Genomic DNA, 14,024 nt, shown 5'->3' with positions numbered 1-14,024 from the left:
AAAGACAGTTTTATTTTTTTTAGAGATTTTATTTGAGAGAGGAATGAGAGCGTGAGAGCAGAGGGATGGGGCAGAGGGGGGCGGAAAGGGAGACAGAATCCCAAGCAGACTCCACAGGGCCCGATGCCCGGCTGGATCCCAAGACACTGAGATCATGACCTGAGCAAAAACCAGGAGCCAGAGGCTCAACCAACTGAGCCGCCCACGCGCCCTGGAAGTAAAGACAATTTTAATCTGAATGTTTGATACAGTTCCTTTTCGAGGAAATTTTCCAAGATAGCTGTATTCTGAAGTGTTTCTTATATTTTATAGATAATCCTCGGGTCCACCATGAAATTGTAATTATACAGATTGTGAGACGCTGTATAGTTCTGTTAAAATAAAATTGACTAAAAGAACAGGCTGGGAAATCAGGATGGGAGGGTACAAAAGAAGAATGTTGCACGAGTGGTTTCTAAGTGCAGTGCATGTTGGCAGACTCCTGTCAATTTCTCAGGGTGGACCACAGATTTCACTGTGCACGCCATCTACCAGCCAAGAGGAAAAATACGATTAATCATGGTGTCACGGCCTCTTTAAAATTAAAACCAAGCAATAAACAGCTGTTTCTGCAATTAGGACCAGAAAATTATCTTGTGTGTATGGCTCTGAATAATATTCTAACCATATTGTTTCAGTAGTTATGAGATCCTTGAGGTTTTTTCTGTGAATGCAGGACACTAATAGCAAGTTATGACTGAATCCCACTGGACATGAAATAACGTTCTACTTCAGTACTTTACACTAATTACGTCTGAGAACCAACAAGAAATGCCATGTGTTAGGAAACTTAAGAAACACAGAACTTAGAACTTAGGTACACGGAAAACTCTATTGTCTGTGTGTTTTGTAATGACAGTAAAGGCCTTAAGACTAACCAAAAAGTCATTTGGATATTTGTTTTGGTTTCACAATTAATGTTTTATTTATTCAAGCTATATTATCAAAGACCTAGTTTTAAAATTTATTTGCAAGTCATTGTTAAGGGATCTCAGAATAATATTTAGTTCTTATTTACAAACTTCGCTAATTAGCACCTACAAACATTTTAAATTGCTTTTGTAAATTTGTTATGTTTGACTTCCTTGTTAAATACTATTTTTAGTGACTGGCAGTCTTTGCAAGTACTTAAGAAATTCTCGTGCATCTGTTAAGTTATACTTACAAGTAGTGTAGCCTTTGAATTTCCTTAACCCTTCTAATGCTGTATGTACGTAATTAAGTCTTTCCATAGTTAAAAGATACTTTCCCATTAAGGAAGCCAACAATTGTTATTTCAAGTGACTGAGGTTATTTCCTATCAAAAGCTTAAGCTCTGAATTCTTCTTATAGTAATCAAAGAAACTGTTATATCATGATAAATCATTTGGGGGAGGGTTGCATACTTAGCATACTTGGGATTACTAATATCCAGAGATTTTCGTAGGCAGCCCTGAAAGACAACAACACAGAAGCTTGTTTACTGTTGTCTTGTCAGGGACGTTATAATATCAAGAAGAGGACATTTACACAATTGTTTACTGTTGTCAGGGATGCTGTAATATCAAGAAGAGGGCATTTACATATCCCACCTTCCTAGACCCAGCTCGTGGTCCTACTCACAGAAGTCTGCAGTTCCCAACCAGTTTGCCCATTTGATTAGATTTTATAATTCTCTGAATTTAAGGACTTTTCTGTCGGATTCCAAAGATGTTTGACAGTGAAGGAAACCTAAGATACTGAATGCCTTTCCCTGTTGTCTAACCATGAATTATCCTTTCATGTTCTCCGAATCAACAGCTCTTGCAAGTGTTGCAAATGATACCAATGGAATTTAGGAACCCTCACATAGTTTTTTTTTTTTTTTTTTCTGCTTTGCAGCCCTTATGTCCAGGGGCAGGTCTAGTGACATTACTAAAGAGTCAGGGGCAACAGAGTCTGACCTCTCTACCCTCTTGAGAACAGGAGGTGGGTTGACCATAAGCTGAAGATGGCTATATTGGGCATCAGACGGCACCTGGAGAGGCATTACACACCAAAACAGACAACCAAATTATGTTTCAAAGGCTACCCAGATAGTTTTGAGGTTGCATTTATTGACAAAGTGGTAAAAAAAAAAAAAGGTGGGGGGAATTCTTCAATATTTTTCCAGCATTAACCAATGAAATGTATAGTTCATAAAACAATAATCTCAGAGCTACTAAAGAGATTAGGGAAAAGCAGCCATCTTCTGCTTGTTCTGAAACGGTAAGGAATCAGCTTCCTAAAATTTCAGAAATTTATACTTGGGGTATAAAATGTGTGCACTCACCATAAGGAAAGCAACTAAATGAATATAGAGTTCAGGGTGAGAGTCGCCTGTGAGTGTGTTCTTAAGTAAAGTGCTGTCATGAGAGGAGATGCAGTTGTGTAACTTGCTCTCAAATTACCACATCCGATTCAATACATCTTTGCCGGGCCATGCTGAAACAGAGTAGTGATTGGAAGCTAAGCCATAGAGCCCCGATCAAGCCAGATCATCTGGTCGTCAGGAGAGCAGCAAAGCAGGCCCACAGGCTCCACAGACGTAATTGGAAGAGCAGCCCTTTCACCTGGGGCAGGCTGATAGTCACATGGATTTTGACAAAGTTTCCCAGACTAGTAACAAGATCTGGGCATTCCCTGAGTCCTAAAACACCAGAGCTCTCGGATTAGAGTGGAATTAAGATGTCTGTAAAAGAAAATGTACTGAATGTGCGGGTTGTTTTTCTTTAGTTTTGTTTTGTTTTTACTAATTTTACATATATAAGTAATATATAAACACACAAAAAATACATATAACACACAAAAAAATTGACATTACAAATAGGTTTAAAGTATCTGTTGGCCAAGATCTCCAAATCTGATACCTTCTTTGGAGGTCACCACCATCGTCAGTACCATGTTAAATCACATGCATCTATTTATCCTCAATTATAAAATTATAAAATTATAAAAATATTTAAAATGAAGGTACATGTGGTTCTGCAGCTTGCTTTAGTCATGTGAGACTATCTTGCTAACCTTTCCACATCAGTAAGTGCCCGCGTTGAGTGCTTCTGTAACCATCGCTCTTCAAAGCATTGCATATCGATGAATGCGTTTGGTCCTCACGGCTATGTGCTATGTTACCATCGTGCCCATTTTGCAGTTGTGGATGCTAAGGGACAGAGAGGTTAGAGAAATTGCCCAGTTTAGTGACTGGAGCTGCCGATCTGGATTCTGTTTGAGGGAGACTTAACTACAGATCACTGTCATGGTAACTGTTTTTACCACCTCTCTGAGATGTATAAACCTACCTCTGAACACAGGGCAGAGCAACCCCCAAACCCGCAGGCCCATCTTGTGTGAAGGTGCAGTGACTGTGAGTGATCAACGGCTACTGTTCAAATTTTAAATTGCCACCAAGTGCTCAGTACTGTCGTTGATAACAGCATAAGTGAGATCATAGAGGCAGGACTGTTTTTGAGGAAAATAGTGCCCTTAAGAATGCAGAGCAGCCCCCATGTCATGCTGCCCCATTCCCTCCTTCCCTGGCCATCTCTGTCTGATCTGCGGGCAGCGTTCCATTTACGTCAAAAATAACGTCAACCTAGTGAAAAAACGGAATGACTCACAGCCTTACTGGAGGGAACTTGTTGCTGTGTGATAGGATATATAACATCCTAATTTCACAGAACATTTTTCATAACAGCTGCTAAAATCATAATCGAATCCATTAAATTTTTTTCAAGGATGCAATTTGAAGCAATATTGAAGCTGATCTTAAAAGGCAGGTACAGAGGTCGAGTCCCACCCACGCAGCACCGCTCTGTCATGAGTCACTTCATTATCTTTGCTGTTTGTCTGTCTGTATTTGTTAACCCACTCCAGTCTGCCCATCTTTTTTATTTCTAGCTGCATTTGAGTCAAAGTTAGGCTTTTTCTCCCCCCCGCAGAGACTAGAGGGTCTGAAAAAAAGGAATAGAGAAGGAAAGGAGAAATGGAAAGGAAATTTCCCTCGGATTCTTACGGACAACAGAACACAACAGCTGGAGAGAAGGGGTAGAGGAAGAACCCAGGTCTTGGCTTTATAAAAGCAGTGTTAGGTTATTGATTAAGGTCTCTGTTGAGAGTGAATGACAGTGAGAGAACATGGCCACCTAAGCCCTTTCATTCAGTAGCGTATGACTTAGCCATGTGGAGCTGGTTGGGTTTCTTCTGCCACATTGTCATCCTCAAAACTGACAGCTAATTTTTTAAAAAAATATTTTATTTATTTATTTGACAGAGAAAGAGAAAGACAGCGACAGAGGGTACACAAGCAGGGGGAGCAGCAGAGGGAGAGGGAGAAGCAGGCTTCCCACAGAGCAGGGAGCTCAATACAGGGCTCGATCCGAAGGCAGATGCTTGAAGACGGAGCCACCCAGGTGCCCTGCCAGCTAAGTTTTTGATGTAAGAATTTTACTCCTTGGATAAACATAAAACCAAATAAAATCCCTCAGGTTTCTCTCTAAGATACTGTATACTTCTGGAGATTAGCAAAGTTAGAACCTGACCTGTATTTTTGTTTGGAACATAAAGTAAGACTAAAACAAAGACTCTATGACGGCACAAGGTTACTTGTGAAGTTTACTTTCAGAGTTGCGAATGACCTTCCAGAAGGCTGATAGCACTTTTTTTTTTTTTTAAAGATTTTATTTGTTTATTTGAGAGAGAGAGAGAGAGAGAGAGAGCAAGCAGGGGGAGGACCAGAAGGAGAGGGAGAAGCAGACTCTGTGCTGAGCACAGAGCCTGGCACAGGGCTGGATCCCAGGACCCTGAGATGATGACCCGAGGTGAAATCAAGAGTCTGGTGATTAACCGACTGAGCCACCCAGGCGCCCCAAGAGAACAGGCTTCTGAGGACTGAGCTCTATCCTGTCTCATCCACAGATTAGCTGTGTGACGCAGTTAGTAAACAGTTAGTAATCTTCTTTGAGCCTTGTTTTTCCTAACTGGAAAGGAAAGCAGAGATAGAATCCCTAAGGTTCTTTTGAGCTGCAATATTCTGATTCTTGAACAACATGATAGAAAAAGATAGTTTCTGGTTACCCAACCACGTAAGTCCTATACACAGTTTCCTTCTCTCGCTCACACCTCCTCTAACACTCCTGAGGGCGATGTAGCTTGCTAGCTCCAGACTTCCTGTTGTTGAAGTGAAAGTTCTCCACTCCACTCCATTTTTCTGGCTCTTTACTTAAAAAACATTCATTCTCGGGATGGAATATATAAATTGCTGATTGGTAATTCATGAAGCACTGCTAAAAGCCTCGTGTTCTGGCCCTCAAAAATCCTCGACTGGATGCAGTGCGTTGTGGGCCGCTTGGACAGTGGACTTAAGGTGCTGCTTTTCCAGCGGACTTCATCTTTGATAGATGTAATTCCATATGCCTACCTAGTGCTAGCTGATAATAAAGCAGGTGTTCTAGACCGCTCTTTGGAAGTTGTTGGATATGAGTACCAGGCAAATTCATGAATAGTAACAGAGCTGGAAGTCCCAGAATAATTCCCTGCCCTTGAAACCCTGCTAATAAGTAGTTCTCATGTTCCCTTACTTTATTTCTTCAGTGCCTAGTGGGTGGAGTAGCTTCTGCATTTCTGGATGTTGGGTGCTACATTGGGTCCTCCAGGGCCAGGATTCTGTTGCAAAAGGAGCCATGTTAACAAAAGGAGAACAAGCTTCCTCCTTGAGTCTTCTTATCACCCAGTAACCAACACTGTTACAAAGCAACCGAATTAAGAAATCCGAGAATTAATTTTTTCTATAGTTTTCAACATGTCTTCCTTTTTTGCTTTCTTACACATATGTGGAAGATAAATAAGTATATTCTATATGTAGCCAATTGGAGAAATGTATTTCCTAGATTAGTCACATTATATGTGATTTTGCAACGAAAAACATTTGAACTGTAATGGCAGGAAAATTCTTTTTCTAGTAACTTGTTTAACCCTAGCTCAATTTGGAGGGCACAGACTAGTAGCCTGAGAGTCAAAAAAACAAGAAAAATCATGGCAGCTCATCAACCAGCCATGCAGATGAGAGCGAATTACTCAAGTTCTCTCAACTTCTGGAGAGGATAAAACATAACTTGGTGGCTCTGTCGCATGGGTTTGTGAGGAACTCATGAGACGGTGTGCATGATTGCTTTGTGTTACAGAAGATACAGTCCACATACAAGATAGATAAACTGTGAAACGGGCTTGTATGACAGTCTGTCTAATTATATTATTGCTTTCATCTATGTGGTGTTCCCACATTTTATATGTAAACAAGAGCTTGTAAGGTTGATTATCTCCCAATTATCACAACTAATGAACTCTTAATCGGCAGCTGCAGGTTTAGATTTTATTGAAAGGAAGAAATTAAAGTGATCAAGGAGATTATTTTTCTTCCATTGACATGTAAACAATGAAGAGATGACTAATTAGAAAATATTTAGCTGTCCTTTATAAATACCTGAATAGTCTGACTTTTTTGAATATTCACTTTTCTTTCAAATACAGGAAATGAAGAGTCAGAACCTTTTGTAAATATTGTCACTCAGTGGATGTATCTCCTAGGGAAAATATGTTTAATATAATTTGTTAGAACCGTATGACAAATGCGAAGTTCCATAGGTAAGAGAGGCACAACCTGAGATGCTTCCTTGTTCTGCTTTTATAATATATTTAGGGCACACCTTCGTAATAACACTGTGAAAAGGTATTTCCTCCAGTAATGCTACTGTAAGGAATTGTTTTATTCCATTAATATCAGTACACATTAACTTTCTGCAACTCAGTTATAAGCTTTATTTTTAATAATTTAAATCCAGAAGCACTTAATTAATTCTGTGAACATTATGACTTCATATAATGACTGCCATTCTAAAAAGATGAAACAGGATTAATGATCAAACTACATTTTTTTAAGGAGCAGGATTCCAGATAAATTCAACCAAAGGAGAACTTTTCCTCATCCAACGCCTACATAAATCGATGGGTAACCTTTCCTTCTCCCTTTTGGAATGGTGACTTGGAGTCCTGACTTGGACTTAGGGCCACAAAATTAAAGGTCGTGAGAGGCAGACCACAGAGGACCACGCTGACTCTTTGAATGTCAGATTTCTTTTGTTGCCTTGGTCACCTTTGGTGTTGGTTTCTTCCATTAGGCTTTGTACATTTCTCCTAAATCTCACAGACTTGTTTGTTACCCATGGGCTATCAGACAGGCTGGCATGGTTGTCACCGATTTTTTTCCCGATGTTAATGATAACCTTGAGATTTTTGTTATCAGGGCCTGTGGTCTCTTTGACAATCCTCTCCAAAGGTTCCCTCACCGATTATTTTGCTTTATTCTTTCCTTAGACTTGAATGAGGCAGTCCCAGAGACAGAGCGCCTGGATTCAAAAGCACTGAAAACCCGAGCCCAGCTCTCTGTGAAGAACAGACGCCAGAGGCCCTCTAGGACAAGACTCTATGATAGTGTCAGTTCAACCGATGGGGAAGACAGTCTGGAGCGGAAGGTGAGCTGACTGATTTCTGACTTGCAGTGTCGAGCTGTCTCCTTGTTCCTACAGCTTTTTGAAGATGATTTTTCTGCAGCCAGATTCTATGCTCTAGATGGAAACAGCTGGAGTAGTTCACTGTTTTGTCTTCTAAATTCTTGCTCAACTCGACAAATTGTAATTCAGCGTATTTCTGTACTCATTCAATGAACTAACCCAAGACATTATCCCTATTGTCATATTTCGTGATGGTGTTTTTATATTCAGTTGTTGGTTTTACCTAGTGGGAAATAAGGAATGTACAAGTAATTGTTTCTATATGTCTTAGGTGTCTGTTTTAGCTACAATGGTAATATGCTGAATTGTTATAAACTATGCAGTCTCATCTGTAAACCCACAAAAAAATTGGTTTTCAAGGGAAAATTTTTTACTAAAAAAGTTTGGTCTGATTTCAAAGTAAGTATTCCTGGAGCTGATGCTCAGCAGCATAACCTCCTTTATAATCTCTTATACCAACAGCCTTCAAACAGTTTCTATAACCACACGCACATTTCCAAATCACTTCTGCCCAAGGGTTTGAGAACTTCTCCAGAATCAGATTCTGGTGCTCCGTCCCTCACTCCAGTGGCTGGCAGTGTGCCCTTCTCATCTGACCACATAGCTGAATTTCCAGAGGGACCACTGAGCCCAGAAAAGGAGCCTTCCTCCCTTATTTGGGGAGACACTTCACTCTCCTCTCCTTCAAAATCTGATCATGATATGGAAGAATCTCCATACCACCATCAAGCCACCACCAAGAAAACACCACAAGAAAAAGGTACTGTTGATTTTTGTTGTTGTTTTGATTTTGTTTTGTCTATCTTCACTAACTCCTTGATTTGTACAATAGAAGAACAGCTTTTTTTGGTCATAGTCGTAAATCCTTTGTCTTCTCACACCTAATAATTAATATTGCTTTCTTTTTATGTTGTGGGATAAGAGCCCATGACTCTCCCATTTTATTTATTTGTTTGTTTGGTTTGTTTGTTTATTTATTTACCTTTTCCTACCAGGTTAGCATTTTTACTTCTTTCGCTGTCCACAAGTCTACTACTATTGAAGGAAATTCTTCAGGAGGCCTACTAGAGATTTTGTAGAGTAGCAGCCCAGAGTTTTAATGAACACTTAACATACTCACTTTGGGAGAAAAGAAGTGTATATAATATATATGTAAAAATATGTATGTATATAATATCTATAAAAATACATTACACATACACATATACATATTTATACACATGTGTGGTGTGTGTGTGTATATATGTGAAGATGAAGCAGTATAAGTAATAAGTATATAAGTATAACCATTAATTGGTTTTTATTTAGAATAAATTTTCACAGTAATGATGTATTACACAAATTGTGACAGGAAAGCTATGATAAAGATAATACAGAGAGATTAATCAATTAAATTTTAAAATAAGCTCCTAGAATTAATACCAAAATTTCATAGTCATATCAATAGACTATCATCATTTTAATTTACAGAAGAAATAAATTCTCATTCAATAAGTTAAATGATACAGAGATGTATAAAGATTAGGTTCATTCTTTTCCTACTATGTCTGATGTGTCTCCTTATAGTAACCAAGTAAAGTTGGTTATATTATCGGTCACATCTGAAATACAAGTAAGTATATATTACGTGTATTTGCACGAGAGCGCACATGCGTGCGTGTGTGTGTGTGTGTGTGTAGATGTAAAAACGAAAGTACTTTTTAGTATGCTTGCGTTTTATTTTGTCTTTTTTTTTTTTACAAAAATGAATCATACAAGTCACATGACTCTGCAGTTTTGTTTTATACATAATAATATTTTATGGACATCCCTCTAAGGCAATATACCCAAATTAAATGATAGAGACTCTTATATAGTGAGCCTATAATATAACTGAGACAACTATTCTGATATTGGTGGACATTTAGGCTATATTCTAGATTTCTTTTTGTGTATTGCTTGTTTGCTTACCACTTTGAAAGAAGTTACAACAAGCATTTGTATATTTTTTAAATTTTTATTTATTTGATAGAGAGAGAGAGAGAGACAGTGACAGAGGGAACATAAGCAGGGGGAGTGGGAGAATGAAAAGCAGGCTTTCTGCCAAGCAGGGAGCCCAAGGGCTGGATCCCAGGGCTCTGGGATCATGACCTGAGTCAAAGGCAGACACTTTAAGGACTAAGCCACCCAGGTGCCTCAGCATTTGTATATTCTCATATACTGGACACTTTTACTTCTTTAGAATACATTTTCAAAAGTCGAATTGGTAGTCAGAGTATATTGTGCTCAAGAGAAAATGTATAGCTTTAAATTCCTTTATTATTAAAAATAAAGACTGAAAATAAATAAATATTCAAACTAATAGGAACAGAACAATTAAAAGGTAGGGGGAAAAGTAGAAAATAGGAGCAGGTAAGAGATATAAGCTGAATTTAATTTTTAATGAAATGAAAAACCCATTCTTTTTTTTAATTTTTATTTTTTTATTAACATATAATGTATTATTAGTCCCAGGGATACAAGTCTGTGAATCGTCAGGTTTACACACTTCACAGCACTCACCATAGCACATACCCTCCTCAATGTCATAACCCCACCACCCTCTCCTGAACCCCCTTATCCCGGCAATCCCCAGTTTGTTTTGTGAGATTAAGAGTCTCTTATGGTTTGTCTCCCTCCCAATCCCATCTTGAAAAACCCATTCTTAATTTCCGTCTCCCCGCAAAATATTGTAACAGTGTGCAAATTATTCTAGCTAAAGTGAAGAGCCGCTTGGAAGGACACAGTAAGAAGAAAATAGAGAAACAAACACACAAAAAAATGTGGCATTGGAAATAAAGGAGATACGGAGATTAAAAGAATTTTTTTTTTTTTTACAGATAGTATGTGAACTCAGTAGATTTAAAAACCTAAAGGAAATGGAGTTCTCTACAAAATTAGTCTATTCAAATTGTCTAAGAGGAAAACTTGGATAAATCAATAATCACAGAACCACGAAATAGGTTTTTATAAGCACTTCCATTTAGAAAGTTACTAGAGCCAGGTGGTTTTATAACTGAATTCTGCCTAACCTATTAAGACAGAAACAAAAACAAAAACAGATAGGCTCTATTTTATGCTCGTTATCCCAGGTAGGGTGTTTATCATTTATTCAAGTAGCTGGTATCCTAAAAACTAGTAAAGCCAGTGTGGAAAAAGGAAAACTTATGCATGTAGCTTCATTTCAACTATGATGCTAATCAGTTGAATCCAGGAGTGCAAGTTAATTATATTCCATAATCAGGTAGTAGTATTGATTCTGAAAATGTAAGAATAGTTTGACATTAGAAAATCTAATAATATAAATCATCATATCAACAAAGGAAAGGTAAAGTGTTATAATATTAATGGAAGTCGAGAGGCATTTGGTATAATTCTTCAGACATTTTCAGTAAAAACTTGTTAAAGTAAAAGTGGAATTAGAAAAACTTTTCTGAATATGATTGGTTACTTACCAGCAATCAACTACTAAATAGAGAATCTTAAACCATTTGCATAAGAATTAGGAATAAGACATGAATGCCAACTACCACCACGATTTTCAAGTCTGTTTTTGAGACTTTTCTAATTGCAGGAAGATAAAAGAACATCAAATAATAAGTATAAATTTGAAATATAAAGACAAAAGTATCTTTATTTAAGGATTATATGAATATTCATCTAGAAGATTAAGTGGCCAGATATAAAATAAATATATGAAATTAATATCTTCATGAGTGTAATGGTGAAGCGTCTACAACTTACTTTGAAAGGCATTTGAAAATTAATGGATTAATGGATGACTAGAGGGACGGCTATATGATAAAGCAAATGTAGTAAAGTGGAAATTGTAGAATATAGGTAGTGGATATACATTTGTTCACTATAAATTTTTTTTAATCTTTTAAAAAAAACTGAGTGGTAGAAAGGAATGTCATTTTTGTCTATACTGATCTAAAGATTTGCTACAACAGATATTTTTGTGGAACTTGATAAGCTGATCCTAAATTTATAAGAAAGGAAAAATGGCTAGGAATACCTGAAACTCGTGTGTGTGTGTGTGTGTGTGTGTGTGTGTGTACCTTATTTTATGACAGCTGGTGGGTGGATCCGTGGAGAAAGAATGGAGGTTTTTTACAAATTGCTTTGGGACAGCTGGTTATCCGTATTTTTAAAAATTACATTAGATACCCCCCATACATTGCAAAACAACCTATTCAAGTTGGGTTTAAGACTTAACTGGAAAGTAACTGGAAAATACAAACTATTTAACTTTTAAAAGACTGTATAGAATATTTTTGTGACTTTGGGTAGACAAGGATTTCTTAAACAAGACACAAAGGAAAAAAAAAGAAAAGATTAATAACATCAGATGATATTAAAATTAGGAACTTCGTTTCTCAAACACACAACAAAGAATCCCACGAAAGTGGAGAAGATATTTCCTGTCTGTGTAACTAACATGAAGTTAGCGACTAGATTATGTAAATAACTTGTATAAATCACCTGGAAAAGACAAATGATACAGGAGATAATATATAATGTCTTGAACAGGCACTTCATAGAAAATGAAAACCAAAAGGCCAAAATATTTATGAAAGATGTTCAACTGCATTAGTAATCAGAAAAGTATGAGACAAACCAGATGAGATACCATTTTGTACCTACCACATTGCCATAAATATTAAAGTCTGATGTTACCAAATGCTGGAAACTATGTGAAACAACCAAAGACAGAAGAGTTTTCATCTTGCAGGTGGAAGTGTGAATTGGGGCAAGCTCTTTGGAAACAATTTAGCATTGACCTAGTAAGGGCGAAAGTGTGCATGCCCTTGACCCAACAAGGTCCTACGCTTGTCTACTGAGATTCATGTACAGGAGTATTCATAGCAGCCCTACTGTGTGATCAAAAGCAGCAACAAACAACTGGGAAAACCTAAAAACTGATAACTCCTGGAATAATCACTAGTAAAATAGTTAAATGAATTGTAGTATATTCATAGGATGAATCTGTGCAGCAGGGAAAATGAGTGAACCACACTGAAATATGACAACAGGCGTGAATCTCTGGAACGAGGCATTGAGAGAATAAACCAAATTGCAGAAGAATCACAGTGGTTCTATTTAGATAGTGTTAAAAAGTGAGTTACTTAGAGATACAGACAAAATGCTGAGGTTGTAAGTGGGAATGACAAAAGTCAGTTACTTGGTGGGGACTGTCCAGGAACTGGAATATGGAAGGACATACTAGGGACTTTGTAGGTAGAAACTGTGGTGAGGGTTGCGAGGAATAAATGAAATGGGTGTTGGCTTTATTGTTTTTTTTTCGTACTCTACAATTATCTAATAAATACTCTTGGTTACAGTAGTCAATAAGCATAATAAAGGACCCCATATAGAAATTAGAAAATAGAAAATTAATTGATGGACTTTAATATACAGGTAGCTTCAAGGAATTTTTAAAAAGTCAAAAATTGGCAAAAGAAATAAACTTGGTTCACCGAAGAGAAAATTTGTATTGCTTATAGGAAAAGATGATCAGGCTCACTAATGATCAGAGAAGTGATCACTTAAATTAGATACCACTGGATTGCCAAAGTTTTAAAGAATTCATGAGCTAGGGACGCCTGAGTGGCTCTGTTGGTGAGGCATCTGCCTTCAACTCAATTCATGATCAAACCCCACATCAGGCTCCCCGCTTGATGGGGAGCCTGCTTCTCCCTCTGCCTGCTGTTCCCCTTGTTTGTACTCTCTCTCTCTGTCAAATAAATAAATCTTAAAAAATAATAATAATAATTCTGACAACTAGTGCCAGCAGTGATGTGAGATACACTCATACCTTGCAGGTATGACTGTACATTACTGTATTTTTGAAAAGCGCATACCCATCTGTCTCTACCCGATCAAAAATTATGATCTTTCTAAAAATACATCGTGAACATAGAAATACATTTGATTTGGGGGACTCAACCTGTTTTTAACTCTTGGGAAGCACCATAGCTTTATTCTTGATCTTTTCCCTTTGGTTTCATTTCCTAAGCCTATTCATTGCTGGAATTGCCTTCCACAGACTGGTCTTAAGCACAGCTCTTCTAGGAGTTTTGGGATAAAAATTATGTACTTAGAAACTAAAAAAAAAAAAAAAAAAAACTAGTAGAAGCAAAAGAAGATATGTCAAGCCTACTAATTCATCAAAGGTAGTTCTCAAGTTGATGGAGGACTTGCATGGTTGATATTAACCTACTTTCAAAAGAATTAAAGACTTCAAAAACTCTCATTTATTCACTCAAACTATGGATTTAAATAGCACTTTTTTATAGTGCTGTTTTGTGGTAAGCCCTCTATCATCTCTTTGGAAAACTACATATAGATCTTAATTGGTCCATAAGAAGACCAAACAACAGACACATGTATTTTGGAGATAGA

General features: G+C 37.4%; 1 protein-coding gene across 10 annotated transcripts in view; it reads left to right on the top strand.

The window, feature by feature from the left end:
• Positions 1-14,024, top strand: part of PPP1R9A (protein phosphatase 1 regulatory subunit 9A) — a 304,191-nt gene that overhangs the window by 266,769 nt on the left and 23,398 nt on the right. For 5 of the 10 annotated variants that reach the window (XM_032306040.1, XM_032306045.1, XM_032306044.1 and 2 more), the window contains 2 exons: positions 7,405-7,562; positions 8,064-8,361. In XM_032306040.1, the coding sequence (XP_032161931.1) occupies positions 7,405-7,562; positions 8,064-8,361 (456 nt within the window). The remainder of the gene's footprint in view (positions 1-7,404; positions 7,563-8,063; positions 8,362-14,024) is intronic. The other 5 variants (XM_032306049.1, XM_032306048.1, XM_032306047.1 and 2 more) reach the window with 2 other exon arrangements.

The sequence above is a fragment of the Mustela erminea genome, chromosome 11, assembly GCF_009829155.1.
Source record: "Mustela erminea isolate mMusErm1 chromosome 11, mMusErm1.Pri, whole genome shotgun sequence".
Lineage (NCBI taxonomy): Eukaryota > Metazoa > Chordata > Mammalia > Carnivora > Mustelidae > Mustela > Mustela erminea.
The sequence above is the reverse complement of the archived record's forward strand: the minus strand, read 5'-3'. Positions and strand labels throughout refer to the sequence as shown.